Source organism: Myotis yumanensis, unplaced genomic scaffold (genome assembly GCF_028538775.1).
Source record: "Myotis yumanensis isolate MYYU_CA2020_CCGP unplaced genomic scaffold, mMyoYum1.0.hap1 SCAF_6, whole genome shotgun sequence".
NCBI lineage: Eukaryota > Metazoa > Chordata > Mammalia > Chiroptera > Vespertilionidae > Myotis > Myotis yumanensis.
In genome coordinates, this window is record NW_027223757.1 from 96,677,058 (window position 1) to 96,690,914 (window position 13,857).

The window sequence follows — 13,857 nt, forward strand, 5'->3', positions numbered from 1 at the left end:
GCGCTGGGTAAGCCCAGGCTCCCCGAACGCGCCTCTCCCCCAGGCCTTCGCTCGGGCCGCCCCTGCACCGAGTGCCCGCTGCCCGCCCTTCGCCGTGACCGTGGTCAAATGAGACGCCGAGAAGCGGTCGATGCGGCCGTTTCCCCCTCCGCCCAGGGCACGCTGACGTCTGGCAGATTCATTCAAACGAGTGACCTGTCCGCACTGTGGGGGGCGGCGCCTTCCGCTCCCGCCCGCGGCGCCGCTTCCTCCGCCCTCCGGCCGGTGGCGCGAGGACCCGCGCGGGGTGCCCGCGGCGGCGCCTGACGGGAGCGCCCGACCGGAGCGCGGTCCTAGGGCGCCCCCGTCCTGTGCCCGCGCCCGACCGGCGCCCGTGCCCGTGCCCGCGCCTTCCTCCGAGCGCGGGGACAGCGCGCCCCGGGCCGGTATCCGAGGGCGGCGCACACGCAGGCGGGGCCCGGCCGCCCACGCCAGGACCCGCGGCCGGAAGCGCTCGCTGTCACAAAGGGGCCGCACGTGGGTGCCGACGGCTCGGGCGGCGGGCCCAGGAGCCAGGGTCGCCCGGAGAGCTGCCCACCGTCCCGGCCGCCCGACTCCTCGGCCCCGGCCGCTAGGCCGGTCCAGCTTCGGCCGGCGCCGGCTCCGTCCGCCCCCTCCCCGCCCCCCAGTACGTACCTGCGGCCCGAGCCGCGTCCCGCCGGAGCCGAGGGGCTCCTCCCGCTCCCCCTCTCCCCGAGGCCGCGGTCCCGGGCCGTCACCACCACTCCGATAGCCAGACCCTGGGCTCTTGAGGCCTGACCAGACCCCCCAAATCCGGGGGGCATGGCGCCCGCGGTAGAGGAGCCATGCGGGCCCCCTGTTTACTCAGGTAGGACCCAGGTCCCTCAGTCTGGCGTCTCTCCTTCCCCTAGGTCTTTGCCGCCAGGCTCGGACACTGCAGAGCCATGTCCATCCTCTACGTCTCCCCGCACCCCGATGCCTTCCCCAGCCTCCGAGCCCTCATCGCCGCGCGCTACGGGGAGGCTGGGGAGGGCCCGGGCTGGGGAGGAGCCCACCCTCGCATCTGTCTTCAGCCGCCTCCGGCGAGCAGGACCCCCTTCCCCCCACCCCGCCTGCCCGCCCTGGAGCAGGGGCCCGGTGGGCTCTGGGTGTGGGGGGCCCCTGCCGTGGCCCAGCTGCTGTGGCCCGCAGGCCTGGGGGGCCCTGGAGGCAGCCGGGCCGCCGTCCTCGTCCAACAGTGGGTCAGCTACGCCGACACAGAGCTAGTACCAGCTGCCTGTGGGGCAACGCTGCCCGCCTTGGGACTGCGCGGCTCCGTCCAGGACCCCCAGGTGAGTGGGGAAGACGGACGGGAGGGGGAGGAGAAGGAAGCAGGAGTTGGGATGGGTAATGGGACAGCGATTGTGTGTCGGTGAGGAAAAAGGTTGATCAAGTCCCAGATTGCCACCTGGTAACCTCTCTGAGCCTTGGTCTTCCTTTTGTCTCTGAAAACTTTAGTTTTCATGTTGAGAAGATTAAAAGACGTGTGCAGAGCACATGGTCTAGTGCCAGGCGCTTTGGAGTGAGTAAAAGTTTGATGAGTCTGAAACCCACAATAGAAGTTACTATGAACTGTAGGGAAAAGTGGGTGAGGGAGAGATGAGAAGAGGCAGGTAGGGCCAGGAGAGATAAGGATGGGGGTGGGGGAGACATGAAATGAGGGGGAAGGCAGAGGAGAGAGAACCACACCAGATTGTAACCAAGTGCTTCCAGAGTGGCTCTGTGCCTTCTGGTCCTTATCACACACATGGTACATACTTAGTATTTCTTGAATGAATGAATGAATGAATGAATATGTGACTTAGACCCTGGCTGGCTCCCTCAAACCCTGATTACACTATCTAAAATAGAGGCCCCCTCTTTGGAATTCCTCAACCTGATTTATTTTTTTATTTTTTAAAATTTTTCTTCATAGCACTTAAGGGGAAAAATAGGGTAATGTATTATATATTTGTTCATTTATTGTCTCCCAATTAGAATGTAAACTCCCATCAGGTCAGGGACCCTGTTCAAATTCTCTCCTTGTTCCTTAGAGAGCTATGTGGCATGTAGTAGGTGCTTAACAAATATTGTTGAAGCAATTATTGTGTTGCCTTATGTAATCTTTAACTTCTTGTACTTAGTATATTGCAACTGGTAAGTGTTCAGTAGGAATTTTCTGAATGAATGAAGCAACAAAGGGGCCACACGTGGGTGCCCCTTTAAAATATATTTTTTTAAAAAATATATTTTTAGTGATTTCAGAGAGGAAGGGAGAGGGAGAGAGAGATAGAAACAGAAATGATGAGAGAATCATTGGTCATCTGCCTCCTGCACACCCAACACTGAGAATCGAGCCCGCAACCTGGACATGTGCCCTTGACCGGCATTGAACCTGGGACCCTTCAGTTGCAGGCCAACACTCTATCCACTGAGCCAAACTGGCTAGGGCAGGGCTTCTTTTTTATTATGACCATTTCAAAGAAGATGAAACTGGCCCAGAGGTCATGATTTGTGGGAGTGGAAGGAGGCCAAGCCCTGTCTCATATCCCTTCCCCTTCCGGCTAGGCTGCACTGGGGGCTCTGGGAAGGGCCCTGAGCCCCTTGGAAGAGTGGCTTCGGCAGCACACCTACCTGGCCGGGGAGGCTCCCACTTTGGCTGACCTGGCGGCTGTCACAGCCTTGCTGCTGCCCTTCCGATATGTGAGTCACTCGGGCCTGGGGAGGAATAGGGGCAGTTCCTCTCTGGCCTCACTAAAGGGTGACTAAGGGTAGTTGATTTCTTTTCCCCTTCCCAGGTCCTGGATCCCTGTGTGCGCCGGATCTGGGGTAATGTCACTCGCTGGTTCATCACCTGTGTCCAGCAGCCAGAATTCCGGGCCGTGCTGGGAGAGGTGGTTCTGTATTCAGGGGCCAGGCCTCTCTTCCAACAGCCGGGTAAGGAAGGGGGAGGTGGGAGGGGAGGGGTTCCTCGCGGTCTCCCATGCAGCTCACTTTCTTATCTTAGAACGCAGCATCCCTTGAGCAGGGGCCTGCGGGAGGGCAAGGTGGGAGGTCAGCATGGCGAAGCCCTTGGGCAGCTGGAATGACCGTCTGAGACACAGCAGCACCTTCACAGAGGGCCTCAGCGGCTAAGTCTGCATTTCTGGGCCTCTCACCAGGCCCTGAGGTCACTGCACCTCCAAAGACACCTGCTCAACTGAAGAAAGAGGCAAAGAAACGGGAGAAACTAGAGAAATTCCAACAGAAGCAGAAGATCCAACAGCAGCAACCACTGCCCAGGGAGGTGAGAGGCTAAGGGGAGAGCTGAACAGGATGCTGGTGTCATGGTGGGGGCAAGGGGAGAGGCTGATCTCTGAGTCTGAGTCTATATCTTTCCCTCCCAAGCAGAAGAAGCCAAAACCAGAGAAGAGGGAGAAGCGGGACCCTGGAGTTATTACCTATGATCTCCCAACCCCACCTGGGGAAAAGAAAGGTACTGGGTCGGGGGAGGGACCCCCTCACCTCCCCCCTCCTCAGCTGCTGCTGCTCCTGTTTCCCTTCATGCTTGTCCTTGCTCCCACCACTTTTCTTGGTGAAGATATGCGGAGGCCCAGGCCCTTCTCTGCTGGTCCACCGTCCTCTTCCCACCGGCCCAGCCTCCACACTGATGCCTGCCTTCCTCTCTCCCAGATATCAGTGGCACTATGCCCGACTCCTACAGCCCTCAGTACGTGGAGGCAGCCTGGTACCCGTGGTGGGAGCAGCAGGGCTTCTTTAAGCCAGAGTATGGGGTGAGTGGCACTGCCGCCCAGGCTGGGGGCGGAGGGCCTGGGAGTGGTGACGTGGAGCCTTAGCATGTGCCCATCCTCCCTCCCCCACAGCGTTCCAGCGTGTCAGCCCCTAATCCACGGGGCGTCTTCATGATGTGCATCCCACCCCCAAACGTGACAGGCTCCCTGCACTTGGGCCACGCGCTCACCAACGCCATCCAGGATTCCCTGACCCGATGGTGAGCTCCTGTCCTCTCCCAACTGCTTCCCCGGCTTCCTTCCTTTCTCTTCCCTGAAGGCCCTCCTGCCTCTCTCCTTCCATTCTGGCCCTCAGCTCTGCCCCCTGGTGGTGGTACACTTCTCTCTGTCATTCCCTCCCCTCTGATCACTTGCTAGTGGCATCCTCCCCTGGTCAATAACCAACACTTCTCTCCTTCCTCTTGCTATTAGAAATCATATTACTTTGAATTAAACAAGAAATATTCTTGTTGTAAGAAATGTAAAACTTCAAGTCTCCTTGATAACCCCCTCCAGACCTACTTTCCAAGACTTAGCCTTTGTTATCACGTTGTGGATCTTTCTAGATCTTTCCTGTCTATTACTCATAGGTACATGTACCCATAGAAATTTATAGTTTTCTTTTGGGTGGATTTTTTTTTTCTGTCATGCTATTCTTCAGCTTTCTTCTTACGCTGAATGGTTTGTCTTAGAGATCTTTCCTTACCCTTATCCACAGACTGACCTCATTCTCTTTCATTGCCCTGTAGCATTCCATACTGTGACTATGCCCTATAGAGTCACTTTCTAAAAAAAAATAAATAAATAAAATTAATGGTTGTTTCTAATTTTTCTCTGCTGAAAATCGCTTGCATGCACATTCCTGCACAAGCTTTCTCAGGCACAGAGATGCTTCTGTGGCGTAGCTACCGGGAAGCGAACTGCTCGGTCAGAGGGGCATGCCTGTGTTAAGCACAAACCGCAGCACCACGGTGCCCTACAAAACAGCTTTACCACTCATCTCCCTGTGAGGATATTTGTTTACCGTGGCCTTGCTAGCTCTGGGCTGTATCTTCATTTTGCTAAGATGGACAAAAAAAATGGCACCTATGTAATTTCTGATTGCCAGTGGGCTGTGCTGCTTCCTGTGTCTGGGCCAGTCTGGTTTCCCCTATGTGAACTGTCTGTGCGTCTCTATCATTTGCCCATCTTTCTATTGATTGATTCTTTGTTGTTTTCTTCTTCTTTAATTGGTTGTTGGATGATTCTTTACATAATCTGGGTATTGTTTTTTTTTATATAATTTTATTGATTTCAGAGAGGAAGGGAGGGGAAGAGAGAGAGAGAAACATCAATGATGAGAGAGAATCACTGATTGGCTGCCTCCTGCACGCCCCACACTGGGGACGGAGCCTACAACCCAGGCATGTACCCTGACCGGAATCAAACCGTGACCTCCTGGTTCATAGGTCAACACTCAACCACTGAGCCACGCTGGCCAGGCTGGGTATTGTTTTTTTATTTGTTATATATTGTAAATGTTTACTCCTGTTCTAGCACTTGCTTCCCCTCCCCCTGCCTTATCAACCTGCCCCACTGTCAATAGTTTAATTAGTTAACAGATATAGAGTTAATATTCTAGGTGACAAATTCCTTTAAAAAGTATTTTAAGTCCTGGCCAGTGTGGTTCAGTGGGTTGAACAAGGTCCCATGCACCCAAAAATCACTGGTTCCATTCCTGGTCAGGGTACATGATCCTCAGCAGGGGATGTGCAGGAGGCAGCCGATTGATGGTTCTCTCTCTCTCCCTCTCCCTTCCTCTCTCTAAAATCAATAAAAACATTTTTTTAAAAAGCATTTTAAAACAACTTTTTAACTTTGGAAACCAGGATTATTTATTATATTTTAAGTTTTGAGACATTTTTCTAATTTCCTGAATTAATTTAATCAAAAAATATTAATTAATTACTAAATTAATTAATCAAAAAATATTTCAGGCCAGCACTGCTCTGGGTATTGGGGGATAATGTCAGATTTAGTATTTTGCAAGGAATTGAGAGCTGGCAAAGAGTTTTATTAAATGCATATAACAAGAATGGCCAAGTTATTTACATGAGAATAGAGTTAACACTTCTTACAAAACTCTTAGGGTAGCCACATTTTTTCTACCGAACATGATTTAAATAAGATGTTAGAAACTACCATTGCTTAAATGGAGTAGATTTATATCAATATTTTAGAATAAAAATGAAAATAAAATAATGTGAAATACAGCTTTAAATATCTCCACCAATAAGACATTATAAAAATAAGTTGAATAGCTATATTTTTTCTTTTTCTTCCTCCAGCAGAGAATAGGGTGCTTTTCTACAAATGTCCGTGGCATTGATTTATTTTTATTATTTTTTAAATATATTTTATTGATTTCAGAGAGGAGGGGAGAGAGAGAGATAGAAACATCAATGATGAGAGAGAATCATCGATCAGCTGCCTCTTGCACACCCCCTGTTGGGGATTGAGCCCGCAACCTGGACTCAAACCTGGGACCCTTCAGTCCACAGGCCGACGCTCTATCCACTGAACTCTCCACTGAGCCAAACCAGCGAGGGCTACCACTTGCTTTTTAACTTCACTGAGAGGTGTTGCTGTTCTGAGGTTTTGCGTTTTGCTATAATCGGTTCGACGATGTTCTTAGATTTCATCCTGCGAGTCTGGTTTAGGATGGCGTCTCCTGCCTCAAAGTTACACACATGGCCACCTGTATTACTGACTTCTTTATTTAATTTTTGGAAAACGATGTCATTTTCTGAGACTTTTCTTATAGTTCTGTTTTTCTATATTGATTTCTTTAATCTGACTAGAAATTATTTATTTATTGTTAATCCTCACTTAAGGGGTTTTTCCATTGATTTTTAGAGAGAATGGAAGGGAGGGAGAAAGAGAGAAAAACCAATGTCTCTCTCTTACATCAATTGGTTGCCTCCCATACATGCCCCGACCGGGTCAGGGATTGAACTGCAACCCAGGTACGTGCACTTGACTGGGAATCAAACCTGTGACCCTGCAGTGCTGGAGCTGACACTGTAACCACTGAGAAACACCAACCAGGGCTGACTATAATTTATTTTCGTGAATATTGGGAAGTAGGGAGATGTTTTTCCAACTAAGTAGTTAGTTGTTCCAAAAAAATTTTGAATTGTTTTCCTTTTTCATACTGATAGGAAATGCCACCCAGGACAGATACTAAATTGGCTTGGATCTGTTTCCAGTCACCGTTTTGTTCCCTTTCATCTGTAACTTTGTTCCTATGTTGTAACTAATTGCTTGAATAATCATAATTTTCTCATATGTTTTGCTATCTAGTTGGGCAGGAGCCTCCTCTTTGTTCTTTTGCCAAATTGCTTTGGCTATCCTTGCCATGTCCTCCCCAGACTGAAACTTTAGAATTGGGGTCCCTCTCCACTGCCCTTTTCCCTCCCGAGCCCATTGACTTCTTCCCCCAAAGCCCTTCCAGGTGCCAGCTCTGCCGCCCACTCACTGCCGCCCTCGGCGCTCTTCCCACAGGCACCGCATGCGCGGGGAGACCACGCTGTGGAACCCCGGCTGTGACCACGCAGGCATTGCCACGCAGGTGGTCGTGGAGAAGAAGCTCTGGCGCGAGCAGGGGCTGACCCGCCACCAGTTGGGCCGAGAGGCCTTTCTGCGGGAGGTCTGGAAGTGGAAGGAGGAGTGAGTGTGCAGCAGCCCTGCCTCCTGCCCCTGGTCCCTGTCACCTGCGACCCTGGTCACAGGCTGCACAGAACCTCTCACAGAGGCTGAGGGTCGGTGGCTTCAGGACGAGGTCCATTTCAGAGAATGAGGGGTCCTCGCGCTGCCCCGCCAGCCCCCCGATGACTCCCTGCAGCCGGCCTGAGTGCTGATGCGCCTCCTGTCCACTTCCAGGAAAGGGGACCGGATTTACCATCAGCTGCGGAAGCTCGGCAGCTCCTTGGATTGGGATCGAGCCTGTTTCACCATGGACCCCGTAAGTGGGAGGGGCTGGGGCCGGGGAGGCTCCATAGAGAGCGCCTGCCGTGCCCTCCGGGGTTAGACCCACACAGGGAAGCACCGAGGGCTCAGCTGCAGATCTCATGTCTGGTCCCGGGTCACGACCCTCTGTGTCCCCTGCCCCTCTGGGAGCTCCACAGGCCTGCACTCCCAGGATTGCCTGCGCTGGCACCCTGCCATCTCCAGCATCACCAGGCCCGTGCCTGTCCTTGTGTTCCCAAAGCCCCCTCCATGGTCCCCTCTCCTCTCAGGAGCGCATTTCCCCCTTGCAGCCCTCGGGTCTGGGTGCTGGGCAGTGGGACTCTGGACCCTGCTGCCCTGGAAATTCTGCCTGGCCCACTCCCTGCTCCCCTAGAAATTGTCCGTGGCTGTGACAGAGGCCTTTGTCCGGCTCCACGAGGAAGGCATCATCTACCGCAGTACCCGCCTCGTCAACTGGTCCTGCACCCTCAACTCTGCCATCTCCGACATCGAGGTGTGCCCCGCCCGGGACCTCCAGCCCCACCCCAGCCCCGGGCCCCGGGCCCCGGGCGGCTTTTTCTGACACCCCCTTCACAGGTGGACAAGAAGGAGCTGACGGGTCGCACCCTGCTCTCCGTGCCTGGCTACAAGGAGAAGGTGGAGTTTGGGGTCCTCATCTCCTTTGCTTACAAGGTCCAAGGCTCAGGTAGGAGCCAGGGGGGCACCAGGATCCTGGGCTGGGTCGGGTGGGGGGCAGGAGGGGACCAGCGCTGAGATCATAAGGTCGCCTGTCACCCCAGAGAGCGATGAGGAGGTGGTGGTGGCGACAACTCGGATCGAGACAATGCTGGGAGATGTGGCCGTAGCTGTGCACCCCAAAGATCCCAGATACCAGGTGTGGCAAGGGTGCTGCCGTGGGGGGCGTTACTGGCTGACGGGCCCCAAGAAGGAGAGAGGGTTGATTAGACGGTCGCCTTGGGTCCCTGTCCAGCCTGCAGAGGGCATTGGGGTGTTGGACAGCCAGGGCCCTGGGAGGAGGGAGGGCCGGCCCTCGTGTGTTGAGGCCCCTCTGTTCCCAGCACCTGAAGGGGAGGAGCGTGGTCCACCCGTTCCTGTCTCGCAGCCTGCCCGTGGTCTTCGATGATTTCGTGGACATGGAGTTCGGCACAGGTGAGCAAGGGGCTGTCCTGAGGGCAGGAAGGAGCCATGAGGTGCATCCCGCATCCCTCGTCCCTCTGAAGGACGAGAACACAGGCTTCAGCTAAACAGACAGGCCTCGGCCTGGTTCTCAGGACTGTCACGGGGAAGTGGGGGACAGGCGGCCTCCAACAAAAGGGGGTGCATGTGGGAAGGGACTCATTGAGTCCTCGTGGTCCTGGATCCCCATGTACACCCCAGGTGCGGTGAAGATCACCCCTGCACATGACCAGAACGACTACGAGGTCGGGCGGAGGCACGGGCTGGAGGCCATCAGCATCATGGACGCCCGGGGGGCCCTGGTCAATGTGCCCCCCCCTTTCCTGGTGAGACTGCCTGGGTGTGGGGCCAGGTCCCAAGGCGGCGGGGGTACCACAGCACAGCCATGACGAGGCCTGTTCCCCCAGGGCCTGCCCAGGTTTGAGGCCCGGAAGGCGGTGCTGGCGGCGTTGAAGGAGCGGGGCCTGTTCCGTGGCATCCAGGACAACCCCATGGTGGTGCCGCTTTGCAAGTGAGGGCGGGGGCCAGAGAAGGGGGGGTGGCTCCTCAGGGGGCTCCCCACCCAACCTCCCCACCTGTGTGTACCTGCAGCCGGTCCAAGGACGTGGTGGAGCCCCTGCTGCGGCCGCAGTGGTACGTGCGCTGCGGGGAGATGGCCCGGGCGGCCAGTGCAGCCGTGGCTCGGGGCGACCTCCGCATCCTGCCTGAGGCCCACCAGCGGACGTGGCATGCCTGGATGGACAATATCCGGTGCGTCGGCTCGCTGGGAGGGGCTGGGGAGGGCTGAGCGCACCGGCCGGCACCGCCTCCCCCTGACTCCTCACGCCTCTGCAGGGACTGGTGCATCTCCCGGCAGCTGTGGTGGGGCCATCGCATCCCAGCCTACTTCGTCACTGTCCGCGACCCAGCCGTTCCCCCCGGGGAGGTGAGCACATCTGGGGGCGCTGGGTTTGTTGGGTCCTCGGTGGGAGGCAGGGTCGGGCAAGGCAGGGGTGCCCCCTGGGTATTCATGGCACCTGTGGCAGGATCCTGACGGGCGGTACTGGGTGAGTGGGCGCAGCGAGGCCGAGGCCCGTGAGAAGGCAGCCAAGGAGTTTGGAGTGTCCCCTGACAAGATCAGCCTCCAGCAAGGCAAGGCAGGGCCTTGGGGGTGGGGGGCAGGGCCTGGTCTCAGATCCCCACCTCTGACCTCTGACCTTTGGCTTCCCTCAGATGAGGACGTATTGGACACCTGGTTTTCCTCTGGCCTCTTCCCGTTCTCCATCCTGGGCTGGCCCAACCAGGTATGTCCTTGAGGCCAGCTCAGGTGGGGCAGGGTCTTGAGGTGGGTGCTCTGCTCCCCGTCACGCTCTGCTCTGCCCCAGTCAGAGGATCTGAGTGTGTTCTACCCGGGGACCCTGCTGGAGACGGGCCACGACATCCTCTTCTTCTGGGTGGCCAGGATGGTCATGCTGGGCCTGCAGCTCACCGGCAGGCTGCCCTTCCGAGAGGTGCGTGGCCGGCTGAGGCCTCCCGCTCAGGTTCACACGGCCGGGCCCTGGCAGGGACCCTGGACGACTGGGTGGGCTGTGGGGATTGGGCACCTCCTGGGACCTGCTCGGTGATTGTGCCTGGGCTTCCCAGAGGAGGGACTCCTCTAAGTCCATGAAGGTGCCGGTGGGGCTGGCGGGACACCAAGGGACTTGAGGTTCAGAGTGGGGTGAGAGGCAGGGCGGGGGGTGGCCAGGGGGGCCTGGTAAGGAGGTGGAGCCTCACAGCCCCTTCCCGCCTCAGGTCTACCTGCACGCCATCGTGCGCGATGCCCATGGCCGGAAGATGAGCAAGTCTCTGGGCAATGTCATCGACCCCCTGGATGTCATCCACGGAGTCTCCCTGCAGGTGGGTGCCCAGCAGCCGGGAGGCCTTGGGAAGGGCTGCTGGGCTGTGGCCATGCCCTGACCCCTCCCACTGCACCCTCAGGGCCTCCACGACCAGTTGCTGAACAGCAACCTGGATCCCAGTGAGGTGGAGAGGGCTAAAGAAGGGCAGGTACGTAGGAGGGCCAGGCCGGGGCGTGGGCAGAGGGAGGCAGGGCTGGCTCAGGACTCCAGCCCGGCTCCTCCGCAGAAGGCAGACTTCCCGGCAGGGATTCCCGAGTGCGGCACCGATGCCCTCCGGTTTGGACTGTGCGCCTACACATCCCAGGGTAGGACCCCAAATCTCTCCCCGCCCTCTTCCTCCCTGAGGCCACCCCTCCTCCGCCCTGGGCAGGCTGGGAGGGCGAGCTGAGGACACTTCCCGCACCAGGGCGTGACATCAACCTGGACGTGAACCGGATCCTGGGCTACCGCCACTTCTGCAACAAGCTCTGGAACGCCACCAAGTTTGCCCTTCGTGGCCTGGGCAAGGATTTCGTGCCCTCGGCCACCTCCGAGGTGAGGGCCTGGTGGGCTCGGAGTAACCCCCACAGGCTGCACCCCACTGCTCCGGCATCAAGCACGACCCAGGAGCCTCCATGTGGGGGGAGTGGAGCAGAGGTTGCAGGAGATGCCCAGGCACTGGGTCCTCCCCCCATATGGGCATGTGGCTTCCCACCGTCAGGCTCTGAGTGCATATTTGCCCCTGGTTCCTGCCTCCTGGGGTTCTGGCTCCCTCCCCCTGGGCATCTCTCCCCTCAACTGGTGGCCCTGGCTGGTCTGCCCCTCCCCCCAGCCTGGAGCCCACGAGAGCCTGGTGGACCGCTGGATCCGCAGCCGGCTGACCGAGGCCGTGAGGCTCAGCAACCAAGGGTTCCAGGCCTACGACTTCCCGGCCGTCACCACCGCCCAGTACAGCTTCTGGCTCTATGAGCTCTGTGATGTCTACCTGGTGAGGAGGAGCACAAGGGGGCAGGGGCAGCGAGCCCTGAGCCAGCCTGTCCCCTCCAGCTGTCATAGGCGCAGCGAGGGCTGGAGACTAAATTTCTCCCAGCCCTGAACCCGCCTCCCGTCCCCTAGGAGTGCCTGAAGCCTGTGCTGAGTGGGGTGGACCAGGTGGCTGCTGAGTGCGCCCGCCAGACGCTCTACACCTGCCTGGACGTTGGCCTGAGGCTGCTCTCGCCGTTCATGCCCTTCGTGACTGAGGAGCTGTTCCAGAGGCTGCCCCGGCGGCTGCCGCAGGCACCCCCCAGCCTCTGCGTCACCCCCTTCCCAGAGCCCTCAGAGGTATGGGGTGTGGTCAGGGCGGGGCTCGGGCCTGTGCCCGGCCCTCCTCACCCTCCTCCGCCCCACAGTGCTCCTGGAAGGACCCTGAGGCAGAGGCGGCCTTGGAGCTGGCCCTGAGCATTGCCCGAGCCGTGCGCTCCCTGCGTGCCGACTACAACCTCATCCGGACCCGGCCCGACTGTGAGCCTCGGGGCGCCTCCACCCGCCCACTGTCCCCAGGCCGCTCTCCAGCGTGGCTGCCTCACCTTCCTCTCTCCCCTGGCAGGTTTCCTGGAAGTGGCCGACGAGGCCACAGGCGCCCTGGCGTCGGCAGTGTCGGGCTACGTGCAGGCGCTGGCCAACGCGGGCGTGGTGGCTGTCCTGGCGCTGGGGGCTCCTGTGCCCCAGGGCTGCGCGGTGGCCCTGGCCTCCGACCGCTGCTCCGTCCACCTGCAGCTGCAGGGGCTGGTAGACCCGGCCCGGGAGCTGGGCAAGCTGCAGGCCAGGCGTGGTGAGGCGCAGCGGCAGGCCCAGCGTCTGCGGGAGCGCCGCGCCGCCGTGGGCTACCCGGTCAAGGTGCCCCTCAAAGTCCAGGAGGCAGACGAGGCCAAGGTGTGTGGTGTGGGTGGGCGCGTCCTTCCCACTCCCCGCATCTCTGACCCGGTCCTGGGCTGTGCGCTGCTCAGCCCCGGGCAGTCCATGGGGCTCAGAGCCCAGGCCCCTGAACAGGTGGGGACCTGCTGGGCGGGGGCATGACAAGGTGAAGACAGGCAGACCCAGAACCAGGTACCCTGCCTTTCGGCCAGGCTCCTTGTGGCCCATCCGGCCCCTGGAACATGGCGTCCCACATGCCGGGGCTGGGAGCCCTGGGTAAGCCAGGGGGGCACAGGGAGGCCCCTGTGGGGCCTGGCGGGACTGGCCATTCTCCCAGGAGCCCCGGGGCAGCATTCCCCTGCTGAGTGCGGCCTGGGAACCCGTGGGCCTCACCTGCTCTCCCCCGGGCGGGGCTGCCGCTGGGCCCCTGGGCTCTGAGGCTCCTGTGTCCTTGGGGACTGACCACTCTGGGAAAAGACAAAACCCCAGAGATGGTGGAAGAGAAGGGGGTGCTGGTGGAGAGGCTGCTGAGCATTTGGGGGACCCATCCAGTCACCACAGTCCCTGAACTGCTCCCTGCCCGTGGCCCTCACCTGCCTTTCCAACTCGACCCTCTGCCTTCGTGGGTGTCTGGGGTCTCTCCCGGGCCCGGTCCTCCACCCACCAGCCTGTTCCCCCCCAGCTGCAGCAGACAGAAGCAGAGCTCAGGAAGATGGACGAGGCCATCGCCCTGTTTCAGAGGATGCTGTGACACACCAGCCCTCAGCCCCCTGGCCGACCGGGGCAGCAATAAATATTTTGCCACAAAACCATCTCTTGTCTGTGTTTGCTGGGCTGGGAGAGGGGTGCTGAGGGGCTGGGTGGGAGAGGTGCTGAGGGGCTGGGCGGGAGGGGTGCTGAGGGGCTGGGTGGGAGAGGTGCTGAGGGGCTGGGCGGGAGTGGGGTCCTGAGGGGCTGGGCGGGAGAGGGGTGCTGAGGGGCTGGGCAGGAGAGGGGCTGAGGGGCTGGGCAGGAGAGGTGCTGAGGGGCTGGGCGGGAGAGGTGCTGAGGGGCTGGGTGGGAGAGGGGCTGAGGGGCTGGGCGGGAGAGGGGTGCTGAGGGGCTGGGCGGGAGAGGGGTGCTGAGGGGCT

The 13,857-nt window shown here is 58.8% G+C and overlaps 1 protein-coding gene across 2 annotated transcripts; it reads left to right on the forward strand.

Annotated features, from left to right (window-relative positions):
* The first annotated feature begins 443 nt into the window (after window positions 1-443).
* VARS1 (valyl-tRNA synthetase 1) lies at window positions 444-13,536 on the forward strand. Of its 2 annotated transcripts, none has more exons than XM_070418893.1 (30): window positions 444-667; window positions 912-1,331; window positions 2,587-2,721; window positions 2,817-2,955; window positions 3,180-3,304; window positions 3,406-3,493; window positions 3,691-3,791; window positions 3,882-4,009; window positions 7,332-7,496; window positions 7,710-7,791; window positions 8,170-8,289; window positions 8,373-8,481; window positions 8,576-8,670; window positions 8,855-8,945; window positions 9,174-9,298; window positions 9,380-9,483; window positions 9,564-9,722; window positions 9,807-9,897; window positions 9,998-10,103; window positions 10,185-10,255; window positions 10,337-10,462; window positions 10,746-10,850; window positions 10,932-11,000; window positions 11,079-11,157; window positions 11,259-11,386; window positions 11,664-11,819; window positions 11,948-12,154; window positions 12,223-12,334; window positions 12,420-12,745; window positions 13,410-13,536. In XM_070418893.1, the coding sequence occupies exons 2-30, from the start codon at window positions 945-947 to the stop codon at window positions 13,476-13,478; spliced, it is 3,798 nt and encodes a 1,265-aa protein (XP_070274994.1). In that variant the 5' UTR covers window positions 444-667; window positions 912-944; the 3' UTR covers window positions 13,479-13,536. The 2 variants fall into 2 exon arrangements, with proteins under 2 accessions (XP_070274994.1, XP_070274995.1); XM_070418894.1 differs by having other exon boundaries at window positions 447-667; window positions 3,409-3,493.
* The last annotated feature ends 321 nt before the right edge of the window (window positions 13,537-13,857 follow it).